Source organism: Oncorhynchus gorbuscha, unplaced genomic scaffold, assembly GCF_021184085.1.
Source record: "Oncorhynchus gorbuscha isolate QuinsamMale2020 ecotype Even-year unplaced genomic scaffold, OgorEven_v1.0 Un_scaffold_1612, whole genome shotgun sequence".
Lineage (NCBI taxonomy): Eukaryota > Metazoa > Chordata > Actinopteri > Salmoniformes > Salmonidae > Oncorhynchus > Oncorhynchus gorbuscha.
The window spans coordinates 45,333-58,850 of record NW_025746341.1 but is presented as its reverse complement, the minus strand read 5'-3'; the positions used below and the strand labels follow the sequence as shown (position 1 = coordinate 58,850).

Below are 13,518 nucleotides of genomic sequence, written 5' to 3'. Positions count from 1 at the left end.
TCATTAAGCTAGTTGACTTCCGACTTCAAGGATTTGCCCTTTGTCAACTATGACCTCACCTTTGAATGTCGTTGATCTGATACAGGGTCACTGAGGAGGTTTTCAACAAAAAGAAACCCAAACCCAGGATAGAGGGGTTCAGTGAACGTGGTGTAGAATGTGTGAAGGTGTGTCAGTGTACCAGAGGAGGACACACTATAGAAGGACAAAGTACCAGCTGGCCAGTCCAGATACACTCCTACTCTGCTAGATACAGGGCCAAGAATGGATCTACTATGGACTCCAGCATTGTAAAAGTCATAAACGCTGTCAGAGCAGTACATACACCAGGAATTGCTGGTGAGTCCAATACAAATGCCAGCCCTTCCCAACATTCCTTTGTACACCACACCAATAGCAGGCCCACCACCATCCCAGTCCACCTCCCAGTAATAACGAGAATCAGATAAGCCTTCTCTGCAGAGAACTTGGCGATAACGGTCAAATCTGTCTGGATAGTCTTCATAATGCTGCTGCTCCTCCACCACCGGTGTCACCTTCCTGTTCCCCTCAGACAGTATCAGGTTTGGGTTTGCTGTTCTTGGGTCTAAGGTGAGATGACAGGCATCTGTAGACAAAAGGAGAGTTTAATCAAACCACATCTTCATATCAAATGTTGTATTGTAGGTACAGAACCAGTATTGATTAGTTACTATGTTACTATAGTTCTGAATATACAGTTAATTAGGATTGAAGAGACTTACATTTCCTCGGACCTGATTTCAGCCTGCACTCTCCACCATTATCCACACTGTTGGAGAAACAGGTTATTGACTGACAAAGACCTAATAAAGCAGTCAACATTTAAACCATATTGTTGTGTTCTGGTGCACTATCCAAGGGACAATTAGTTGTACAACTAAATGCATTCAACTGAAATCTGTCTTCTGCATTTAACCCAACCCCTCTGAATCAGAGAGGTGCAGAGGGCTGCCTTAATGACATCCACGTCTTCGGTGCACGGGAACAGTGGCTTAACTGCCTTATTCAGGGGCAGAACAACATATTTTTACCTTGTCAGCTCAGGGATTCAATCAAGCAACCTTTTGGTTAGTAGCCCAGTGCTCTAAACACTAGGCTACTGGCCACACCCATTACTAGACACATGCAGGTATTCTATCCTACCTACTGCATACAGAACAGAGTACAATTCCAACAGGATATCAGAGATGCAGAAGAAGAGTATTCATGTGGTGATGATGTATGCTGTGTTGGAGTGCTCAGCCTGCTGAGTAAACGTCCCCTTAATTCTACCATCATGTCCTCATGTTACTGACCCTACTACACTACATATGACACAACCGCTGCTCACACTATCAGGACATCTATTCTGACTTACTTCAGTTTATATGTGGGATCTACCAGAGCAGCTGAAAGCAGTCCCCCTGCAGAGTCTCCTGGGTGATTGTAGCTCAGGTCCAGCTCTTTCAGGTGGGAGGGGTTTGACCTCAGAGCTGAAGACAGAGCAGCTGAAAGCAGTCCCCCTGCAGAGTCTCCTGGGTGATTGTAGCTCAGGTCCAGCTCTTTCAGGTGGGAGGGGTTTGACCTCAGAGCTGAAGACAGAGCAGCACAGCCCTCCTCTGTGACCAGACAGCCAGACAGCCTACAGAGAGACACAACAGCTGTCTAGGTTAGTGTACTGGTGTCAATAATCTTGTAGGACACCCATCCATTTGTCCATGACACAAACATTGTGATGAATATTAGATTTTCAGAGTTTGTGTTTTACTAAGCTCAATACCAACCTGTATGAAACAGCTGTACTTACCCCAGTGTGTGTAGTTTACAGTCTGGATCCTTCAGTCCAGCAGACAGCAGTGTAACTCCTGAGTCCTGCAGGTCATTGTCTCTCAGCTCCAGGTGTTTCAGTTGTGAGTTTGGTGAACTCAGGACTGAGTTCAGATCAGAACAGCAACCCTCTGTCAGACCACACTGACCGAGACTAGAGGAGAGTAGAGGACAAACTTCATCATTAGTTACACAAACACGCACACCTTATCGTACACGTATGTTAAAAACATTTTGTAAATACAAAAATGACACATTAACAAATATTAATATTTGTCGGCCTCTACAGGCCTCTAGAGCTTCTCTGATGGGGAAAATAACTTAATCTGGTAGAGCGTTACACTGCTGAGAAATAATCAAATTATAAATACATCAGCTCCATTCAGCATCTGATCTGTCTTTTGATGAACATATCAAGACTGTTTCAAGGACAGCTTTTTTCCATCTACGTAACATTGCAAAAATCTGAATCTTTCCGTCCAAACATGATGCAGAAAAATGTATCCATGCTTTTGTTAATTCTAGGTTAGACTACTGCAAAGCCCTACTTTCCGGCTACCCGGATAAAGCACTAAATAAACTTCAGTTAGTGCTAAATAACGGCTGCTAGAATCCTGACTAGAACCAAAAAATTTGATCATATTACTCCAGTGCTAGTCTCTCTACACTGGCTTCCTGTTAAGGCTAGGGCTGATCTCAAGGTTTTACTGCTAACCTACAAAGCATTACATGGGCTTGCTCCTACCTACCTCTCTGATTTGGTCCTGCCGTACATACCTACACGTATGCTACGGTCACAAGACGCAGGCCTCCTAATTGTCCCTAGAATTTCTAAGCAAACAGCTGGAGTCAGGGCTTTCTCCTATAGAGCTCCCTTTTTATGGAACGGTCTGTCTACCCATGTGAGAGACGCAGACTCTGTCTCAACTTTTAAGTCTTTACTGAAGACTCATCTCTTCAGCGGGTCATATGATTGAGTGTAGTCTGGCCCAGGAGTGTGAATGTGAACGGAAAGGCTCTGGACAAAGAATCGCCCTTGCTTTCTCTGCCTGCCCGGTTACCCTCTCTCCACTGGGATTCTCTGCCTCGAACCCTATAACAGGGGATGAGTCACTGGCTTATTGGTGCTCTTTCATGCTGTCCCTAGGAGGGGTGCGTCACTTGAGTGGGTTGAGTCAGATGTGATCTTCCTATCTGGGTTGGCGCCCCACCTTGGGTTGTGCTGTGGCGGAGATCTTGGTGGGCTATACTCGGCCTTGTCTCAGGATGGTAAGTTGGTGGTTGAAGATACCCCTCTAGTGGTGTGGGGGCTGTGCTATGGCACAGGGGTTATAGCCTTCCTGTTTGTCCCTGTCTGGGGGGTATGATCGGATGGGGCCACAGTGTCTCCTGACCCCTTCTGTCTCAGCCTCCAGTATTTATGCTGCAGTAGTTTATGTGTCGGGGGGCTATGGTCAGTTTGTTATATCTGGAGTACTTCTCTCTTATCCGGTGGCTAAAATGCTTGCTCGCTAACCTAACTTCCATTCATGGTCAACGTACGCTAGTTAACATTAGATTTCTACATCTAGCTACATATTGAACTTCCATCCTCTCAAGCCAGAACACAACAATGTATGAATTAATGGTTGGATCAGAATCGCCGCTCGGATGCTTTCTCCTGTGAGATACAGTCGTGAGATACTTGTGAATTTAGGGAAATTAGGAAACACAGAGGTGAAAGATTCATTATTTTATTTTGTAAAGAAATGTTTTCTTGGTAAATGTTTTGGGTAAGCTTCCTTGGCAACCATGAGTACACGCCACTGCTCGACACCCAGAGTCAAATCAAGTATCAAAATTGAGATGTAGTTCTGAATTCACACACTCTCGCTCTCTTACACCAGTGTGTGTAGTTTACAGGCTGGATCCTCCAGTCCAGCGGACAGCAGTGTAACTCAGCTCAGTACCGACCTGACTGAAACAGCTGTACTTACCCCAGTGTGTGTAGTTTACAGGCTGGATCCTCCAGTCCAGCAGACAGCAGTGTAACTCCTGAGTCCTGCAGGTCATTGTCTCTCAGCTCCAGTTGTTTCAGTTGTGAGTTGGGTGAACTCAGGACTGAGGCCAGATCTGAACAGCAACCCTCTGTCAGACCACACTGACCTAGACTAGAGGGCAGAAGGGGAAAACTTAGCACACACATCTCTGGTGACAGAATGGTAACTTCTGTCTGCCTCTGTGTTGAGTCTAAGATGGGGAAACATCATCTTTCATTGGTATCTATAGAAGAGAAATTGCAATATTTGGTTGGATGCCACATCATTTAGCACCAGAATAATCTATTTTTAAATTATTTTTATAATCTATTTTTAAATTGATTTAGCCTGTTGGGCCTACAGTGTAAATTATCCCCCCCCCCCTTTAAGATTTAGATGCACTATTGTAAAGTGACTGTTCTACTGGATGTCATAAGGTGAATGCACCAATTTGTAAGTCGCTCTGGATAAGAGCGTCTTCTAAATGACTTAAATGTAAATGTAAATGTAATTCCTACTGACTTTTAAAACACATCTGAAAAAGATATCACTTTTCACCTTTCTGTGTCACAAAATGTTTGCATATAAAGTTACCAGGTTGGTAGTAGGGCTGCACAACATGGGCAGAAAAGCTAACTCTCAACCAAATATTGCAATTTTTTTGAAAAATGTTTTATTTATAGATCAAAAGACTTGAACTGTTGGAAACATAAATAGAATGATTATTCTAATGTTATGGTTTGTGTTTAGCATGACAAAAAAAAGAGCCAGGTAGGAGTTATGACAGGGTAGGAACCAAAGTGTTGGTCAGTGTTTCCCAGCGGACACTAATCACATTTAAATAGATAGATGCGACATTTCGACAAAGATTTTAGCTAATTCAGAATATGCTGATCTACACCACCAGTGGTAGCAACCTGTATTAGAGCTAACATGTGCATTTAGCTAGCCAGCTACCTAGCTAGCAATTACCATTATTTTAGGCACATGCCAGCTTAAGGCATCCAATAAAGAGTTCGGAACAGTTCTTGCATTTATTATGAAGACATTTTGGGACATTTTTGTTAATTTTGGTCTTCGGGTTTTTCGGCTGTTCGTGCACACACACGTTTTCTCGAGGCAAGCCGAAGTCGACAGCCGAAGTCGATGCCCCTTTGTCTGATTGGTCAACAGTAGAGATTCAATAAAGTATGTTGTCATTCAATGAGATATGACTTGTTTATCTGCACATTTTTTCCCACTTAAGACACTACAGCAAACATCTTACTTGCTAAAATTGTACAACTGTGTGCTGTCTGCTTGAGTGACCCGGCGGCTGCGGTAATGCGAGATCATAGCCTTTCCTATAAGCTGTTGAGAGTCGAGACCCACAACTGAGCCAAACGCAATCTATAGAATTAAATATTCTCAAAGGGCCATGATTTGGATGAAATATTCACTGCAGTTTACAGCCTAGAGTGGAATTTTGTAAAACAATTATTCATTGCAATGTGGTGTTGTAGGCTAGATAATAGTCACTAAACAAGATCAAAATGGGAGGGTTTTTTTAGCTGCGCGTCTCATGTCTTCACTGTTCTTTCAGTGACACACCATGGTCTTATATTCAATATTCAAATGACTGTATGCGTGGTTTGATATTAGCTAGTTATCCTATTGCAGATCTGGACAACCGATCCACTATTGTCACTATTTATGGTCGATAGAGGATAGGATAAACAGGTAGACTGGTAGTATCATGACAGAAGGCGAGACAGGTTAAACAGGTAGACTGGTAGTATCATGACAGAAGGCGAGACAGGTTAAACAGGTAGACTGGTAGTATCATGACAGAAGGCGAGACAGGTTAAACAGGTAGACTGGTAGTATCATGACAGAAGGCGAGACAGGTTAAACAGGTAGACTGGTAGTATCATGACAGAAGGCGAGACAGGTTAAACAGGTAGACTGGTAGTATCATGACAGAAGGCGAGACAGGTTAAACAGGTAGACTGGTAGTATCATGACAGAAGGCGAGACAGGTTAAACAGGTAGACTGGTAGTATCATGACAGAAGGCGAGACAGGTTAAACAGGTAGACTGGTAGTATCATGACAGAAGGCGAGACAGGTTAAACAGGTAGACTGGTAGTATCATGACAGAAGGCGAGACAGGTTAAACAGGTAGACTGGTAGTATCATGACAGAAGGCGAGACAGGTTAAACAGGTAGACTGGTAGTATCATGACAGAAGGCGAGACAGGTTAAACAGGTAGACTGGTAGTATCATGACAGAAGGAATAGTCGTGGACAGGCAAAAGATCAAAACCAGATCAGAGTTCAGGAGGTGCAGAGTGGCAGACAGGCTCGTGGTCAGCAGGCGGGTACAGAGTCTAGAACAGGCAAGGGTCAAAACCCAGGAAGGAAGGCAGATGAGGCCATTAGGTAGTAAAACCCTTCAAAAGCGTGAATTTAACCCCCCGAAAAAATAATCTGACCTAAAAAAAAAGGGGGAACGGGCTTTGAGAGGGCAGGTATCTGCTACATGAGTTTCAAAACCAGAGTAAAATTAACTAGACCTCAGCCACAACAGTGATTCTGGATTCTGATACCGAACACTCACCCCAGTGTGTGTAGTTTACAGTCTGGATCCTTCAGTCCAGCAGACAGCAGTGTAACTCCTGAGTCCTGCAGGTCATTGTCTCTCAGCTCCAGTTGTTTCAGTTGTGAGTTGGGTGAACTCAGGACTGAGGCCAGATCTGAACAGCAACCCTCTGTCAGACCACACTGACCTAGACTAGAGGGCAGAAGGGAAAACTTAGCACACACATCTCTGGTGACAGAATGGTAACTTCTGTCTGCCTCTGTGTTGAGTCTAAGATGGGGAAACATCATCTTTCATTGGTATCTATAGAAGAGAAATTGCAATATTTGGTTGGATGCCACATCATTTAGCACCAGAATAATCTATTTTTAAATTATTTTTATAATCTATTTTTAAATTGATTTAGCCTGTTGGGCCTACAGTGTAAATTATCCCCCCCCCCCTTTAAGATTTAGATGCACTATTGTAAAGTGACTGTTCTACTGGATGTCATAAGGTGAATGCACCAATTTGTAAGTCGCTCTGGATAAGAGCGTCTTCTAAATGACTTAAATGTAAATGTAAATGTAATTCCTACTGACTTTTAAAACACATCTGAAAAAGATATCACTTTTCACCTTTCTGTGTCACAAAATGTTTGCATATAAAGTTACCAGGTTGGTAGTAGGGCTGCACAACATGGGCAGAAAAGCTAACTCTCAACCAAATATTGCAATTTTTTTGAAAAATGTTTTATTTATAGATCAAAAGACTTGAACTGTTGGAAACATAAATAGAATGATTATTCTAATGTTATGGTTTGTGTTTAGCATGACAAAAAAAAGAGCCAGGTAGGAGTTATGACAGGGTAGGAACCAAAGTGTTGGTCAGTGTTTCCCAGCGGACACTAATCACATTTAAATAGATAGATGCGACATTTCGACAAAGATTTTAGCTAATTCAGAACATGCTGATCTACACCACCAGTGGTAGCAACATGTATTAGAGCTAACATGTGCATTTAGCTAGCCAGCTACCTAGCTAGCAATTACCATTATTTTAGGCACATGCCAGCTTAAGGCATCCAATAAAGAGTTCGGAACAGTTCTTGCATTTATTATGAAGACATTTTGGGACATTTTTGTTAATTTTGGTCTTCTGGTTTTTCGGCTGTTCGTGCACACACACGTTTTCTCGAGGCAAGCCGAAGTCGATAGCCGAAGTCGATGCCCCTTTGTCTGATTGGTCAACAGTAGAGATTCAATAAAGTATGTTGTCATTCAATGAGATATGACTTGTTTATCTGCACATTTTTTCCCACTTAAGACACTACAGCAAACATCTTACTTGCTAAAATTGTACAACTGTGTGCTGTCTGCTTGAGTGACCCGGCGGCTGCGGTAATGCGAGATCATAGCCTTTCCTATAAGCTGTTGAGAGTCGAGACCCACAACTGAGCCAAACGCAATCTATAGAATTAAATATTCTCAAAGGGCCATGATTTGGATGAAATATTCACTGCAGTTTACAGCCTAGAGTGGAATTTTGTAAAACAATTATTCATTGCAATGTGGTGTTGTAGGCTAGATAATAGTCACTAAACAAGATCAATATGGGAGTTTTTTTTTAGCTGCGCGTCTCATGTCTTCACTGTTCTTTCAGTGGCACACCATGGTCTTATATTCAATATTCAAATGACTGTGACTGTATAGTTATCCTATTGCAGATCTGGACAACCGATCCACTATTGTCACTATTTATGGTCGATAGAGGATAGGATAAACAGGTTTGATCATTTAAACAGGTAGACTGGTAGTTATCCTTAAACAGGTAGACTGGTAGTATCAGATCTGGACATGACAGAAGGCGATCCACTATTGTCACTATTTATGACAGGTTAAACAGGTAGACTAGAGGATAGACAGTTAAACAGGTAGACTGGTAGTATCATGACAGAAGGCGAGACAGGTTAAACAGGTAGACTGGTAGTATCATGACAGAAGGCGAGACAGGTTAAACAGGTAGACTGGTAGTATCATGACAGAAGGAATGGTCGGTGGACAGGCAAAAGATCAAAACCAGATCAGAGTTCAGGAGGTGCAGAGTGGCAGACAGGCTCGTGGTCAGCAGGCGGGTACAGAGTCTAGAACAGGCAAGGGTCAAAACCCAGGAAGGAAGGCAGATGAGGCCATTAGGTAGTAAAACCCTTCAAAAGCGTGAATTTAACCCCCCCCGAAAAAAAATTATCTGACCTAAAAAAAAAAAGGGGAACGGGCTTTGAGAGGGCAGGTATCTGCTACATGAGTTTCAAAACCAGAGTAAAATTAACTAGACCTCAGCCACAACAGTGATTCTGGATTCTGATACCGAACACTCACCCCAGTGTGTGTAGTTTACAGTCTGGATCCTTCAGTCCAGCAGACAGCAGTGTAACTCCTGAGTCCTGCAGGTCATTGTCTCTCAGCTCCAGGTGGTTCAGTTGTGAGTTGGGTGAACTCAGGACTGAGGCCAGATCAGAACAGCAACCCTCTGTCAGACCACACTGACCCAGACTAGAGGGCAGAAGAACACAAGATTAACACGTATAAAACATCCACATAATATCTCATACTGAAGATATTTAACTCACACTAGTGTCTGTATGTTGCAGAGTGGACTGGTTAGTCCAACACAGAGCAGCTCCACTCCTCTGTCTCCCAGGTCATTGTTGTGGCTGAGGTCCAGTTCTCTCAGGGGGAAGTTTAGTGTCTGCAGAGCTGAGGTCAGAGTCTCACAGGATTTATATGTGAGGTCACAGTGATCCAGTCTGGAGAGAGGAGATGTCGACACTGTTAAATATGCAAAGCTTTAAGAATAATGAGATGCATTAAGACAATAACAGAAAGGCACATGATTTAACAATGTTAAAAACATAAACATACTAACTACATTCAAAATATTCTATATCAATACTCAGTGGATACTGAAGAAAATGTGCTTACACAAGTCTCTCCATGTTGCGGAGTGGACTGGTTAGTCCAACACAGAGCAGCTCCACTCCTCTGTCTCCCAGGTCATTGTAGCTGAGGTCCAGTACTCTTACGGGGGAGTTTGGTGTCTGCAGAGCTGAGGTCAGAGCCTCACAGGATTCATATGTGAGTTTACAGCCAGCTAGTCTGGAGAGAGGAGATGTTTATACACAGTTAAATACGCAAAGCTTTAATGATACAGTATATCACAAGTGAGTACACCTCACATTTTTGTAAATATTTGAGTATATTTTTTATGTGACAACACTGAAGAAATGACACTTTGCTACAATGTAAAGTAGTGAGTGTACAGCTTATATAACAGTGTAAATATGCTGTCCCCTCAAAATAACTCAACACACAGCCATTAATGTCTAAACCACTGGCAACAAAAGTGAGTACACCCCTAAGTGAAAATGTCCAAATTGGGCCCAAAGTGTCAATATTTTGGTGGCCACCATCATTTTCCAGCACTGCCTTAACCCTCATGGAGTTCACCAGAGCTTCACAGGTTGCCACTGGAGTCCTCTTCCACTCCTCCATGACGACATCATGGACCTGGTGGATGTTTGAGACCTTGCTCTCCTTCACCTTTCATTTGAAGATGACCCACAGATGCTCAATAGGTTTTAGGTCTGGCGACATGCTTAGCCAATCCATCACCTTTACCCTCAGCTTCTTTAGCAAGGCAGTGGTCGTCTTGGAGGTGTGTTTGGGGTCGTTATCATGTTGGAATAAAGCCCTGCGGCCCAGTCTCCGAAGGGAGGGGATCATGCTCTGTTTCAGTACATGTTGGCATTCATGGTTCCCTCAATGAGCTGTAGCTCCCCAGTGCCGGCAGCACTCATGCAGCCCCAGACCATGACACTCCCACCATCATGCTTGACGGTAGGCAAGACACTTAAACTTAAACCAAATAAACTTATCTTGGTCTCGTCAGACCACAAGACATGGTTCCAGTAATCCATGTCCTTAGTCTGCTTGTCAAACTGTTCACGGGCTTTCTTGTGCATCAACTTTAGAAGAGGCTTCCTTCTGGGACGACAGCCATGCAGACCAATTTGATGCGGTGTACGGTCTGAGCACTGACAGGCTGACCCCCCACCCCTTCAACCTCTGCAGCAATGCTGGCAGCACTCATACGTCTATTTCCCAAAGACAACCTCTGGATATGATGCTGAGCACATGCACTCAACTTCTTTGGTCGACCATGGTGAGGCCTGTTCTGAGTGGAACCTGTCCAGTTAAACCGCTGTATGGCCTTGGCCACTGTGTTGCAGCTCAGTTTCAGGGTCTTGGAAATCTTCTTATGGCCCAGGCCATCTTTATGTAGAGCAACAATTATTTTTTTCAGATCCTCAGAGAGTTCATTGCCATGAGGTGGTTAAAATAATTTATTACAATCAATACCATTCATACTATTACAAAATCATAATTCTCATTCATTCTTAATTAATTCTATTTACAAAAACATCAAACAAAAACAAACCTCAGGGGAGCATCGTCCCTCCCCGTCATACCTAACCAATACCTAACCCTTTCCCTATCTCCCCTTCCCTAATCTATCCCCTTACCAAACTCACTCTAACACTCCCAGCCCTAAACCCCCTTTCCACCTCTCCCGTGCCACATGCTTCCCCCACTTCCTCTCCTCCCTCTTCATCCTCCCCCTCAAATCACCTTCCACCCTTCTCACTATCCCTTCCACCCCCCAATCTCTCCCTGTCTTGACTAAATTCTTCCTGGCTTCCCACAGTCCCTTTTTAAAGAGACTCATGAGAAGCCAGAGCAGAAACCTGTCCCTATCCGTTCCCTTTGCTCTCCCTACGCCTCTCTCTAGCCTAGCCCATGTCAAAACAAAATCACTCCTAACCACACCTAGCATCACCCGTGCCCTAGCCCAGACTAGTCCGGCAAAGGCACAGTTCCAGAAGGCATGGCGCACAGTCTCCTCCCTGCCACAAGAGGATCTTGGACAGGTGGGGGATTGCACCAAACTATACCGGTACAAGATGGAAAGTACCGGCAAACGCTTATGAAGGCTCAACCAATTCAGGTCCTTGAGCCCGTTGTCCAGGCCTCGCGCCTGCACTCCCTCCCAGACCACTGACGAGATGCCCGCTACGGGCGCAGGACTCCCTGCCTGCCTGACCTCCTCGTACAGGTGCCTGTGGTCTAAACCTACTCAGGCAACTTCAACCTCAGGGTGCGCACGCAGCCACTTGACCGCATGACCAAAGTGCCACGCAGCTGTTCCGCCCGAGGACCAGCGTTAGACCACACCATTACGCTTCGCCTGATACGAGAAGAACACCCGCAGGAGGTAACTGGACGGGTGTATCACTGGCTGAGCAAGCTCCGCTAACAAGAAAGAAACAAAAATTGAGTCCAGCTTGAGGGGGAAATGTGGTACCCCCCTACCTCCCTCCAGGATGGGACAGATCATGCGTGCCCTGGCGACCCACTCGCACCTGCCACTCCACATAAACTGAAACACAAGCCTCACTAGAGGCCTCCTCAGACAAGCCGGCAATGGGTAGATGTACGCCAAATACAAAAGAGACGGCAACACATCCACCTTTAGGACCAGGACTTTGCCCATAAAAGACAAATACCTAGCCTTCCACATTGCTAACTTCCTCTGTACCACTGCGATACGCATGTTCCAGTTTAGCGTCGCTGAGCCGGAGGTCTCAAAATGAACCCCGAGAATCCTCAGGGCCCCTTCACAGAGAGATAACCCCCCAGGCACATCCGTTCTACCGCGCCATCTTCCGAAAAACTTGACGGAAGACTTTGCATGGTTCAGAACTGCTCCCGACGCTCGGGTGAAATCCCCAAAGATGGCAAGGGACCTTGTCAGGCACGAGTCCTTGCACAGCAGCAAGGAAGTGTCGTCGGCGTACTGCGTCATCTTAACACGCAGCCCACCACTTCCAGGGATCAACAAACCTTCCACCCCTGTGTCTGCCCTAATGGCAGCCCCCAGAGGCTCCATGTACAGAACGAAGAGGAGAGCCGAGAGTGGGCATCCCTGCCTGACCCCAGACGAGAGGTCAAAACGTCACCTAAGTGACTATTTACACTAACTCGACACCCCGCTCCGACATATAAAGTACGGATCCATCCTATAAACTTCTCCCCAAATCCTAATCTACCTAACACCCTGAATAGAAAAGATCTATTCACGTGATCAAAAGCTTTCGCCTGATCTAGCGCTGCTACCATTAAAGGCAGCCCTCTATCTTCAACCCAAGCGATGGAATCCCTGATCAACTGTAGGTTCCATCTTATAGAGCGGCCCTCTACCCCGCACGTCTGATCCTCGTGGATGACGTAGGGAAGGGCTGTGCGCAACCGGTCTGCTAAAACCTTTGCAAGAATCTTGTAATCTACGCACAGCATGGTCAATGGCCGCCAGTTGCCAAGGTCAGTTGCTTCCCCTTATAAAGAAGTGACAGCACACCAACAGCCATTGATCCCCCCGGGACCCTCGTCTCAAGGATGGCCTTCAAGACTTCGAGAACCACTGGTCCAAGTATACCCCAAAACTTGAGGTAAAACTCAGCCGGCAGCCCATCCATCCCAGGCACCCTCCCTTTTCCCATCCTCCTAAGAGCGCTCTCAACCTCTTCTAGTGAGATCTGGGCCTCCATCACGTCTCTAATGTCCTCTGGCAACCGCCGGGACAAGTGTTCTAAAAACACGTTTCCCTGCTCTACATCTATTTCCCTTTCCTTAAATAAACCTTGGAAATGATCAGTTGTCACCCTGACCATTTCCTCTGGTTTACTTTCTATACTACCATTTTCTTCCCTAACTCCATGCATTACCTTCCTACTCTGCCTGGCCCTAACCGACTTAAAGAACATAGCGGAACAAGTCTCATTATGTTCTAGAAAGCCACTATGCGCACGCTCCAGGAAAGCTCGAGCCTTCTGCTCCTGCAGCTCCCTGAGCTGCGCCTTTAGGGCTGCGGATCTCTCCCAGTCAATCGACCCGCCGAGGTTGCCTGCCTCATACTCGAGTTCAATTAACCTTTGGATACGATCCACCTCCCTCCTTTCCTCCCTTTTTTTCCTTCTACAATATCCTATTATAAAAGC

General features: G+C 45.0%; 1 protein-coding gene across 1 annotated transcript; it reads right to left on the bottom strand.

Moving 5' to 3' along the window:
- Positions 1 to 549: 549 nt before the first annotated feature.
- On the bottom strand, positions 550 to 10,057 carry LOC124023365 (ribonuclease inhibitor-like). Its single transcript, XM_046337893.1, has 9 exons — positions 10,026 to 10,057; positions 9,386 to 9,559; positions 9,034 to 9,210; positions 8,783 to 8,956; positions 6,444 to 6,617; positions 3,804 to 3,977; positions 1,808 to 1,981; positions 1,379 to 1,642; positions 550 to 607 (listed from the first exon to the last, which is right to left on the bottom strand). Exons 1-9 carry the CDS (start codon positions 10,055 to 10,057, stop codon positions 550 to 552), a joined length of 1,401 nt encoding a protein of 466 aa, XP_046193849.1.
- Between the last annotated feature and the right edge of the window lie 3,461 nt (positions 10,058 to 13,518).

What these genes read in the sequence shown, in the direction of transcription:
- LOC124023365 (XM_046337893.1), bottom strand. Translation starts at nt 10,057, where the DNA reads ATGTCGCCAGACCTAAAACCTATTGAGCATCT. An exon ending in TGTAAACTACACACACTGGG is followed by an intron (nt 6,618 to 8,782) that starts GTGAGTGTTCGG and finishes TCTGCCCTCTAG; the next exon opens with TCTAGGTCAGTGTGGTCTGA. An exon ending in GATCCCACATATAAACTGAA is followed by an intron (nt 608 to 1,378) that starts GTAAGTCAGAAT and finishes TTTTGTCTACAG; the next exon opens with ATGCCTGTCATCTCACCTTA.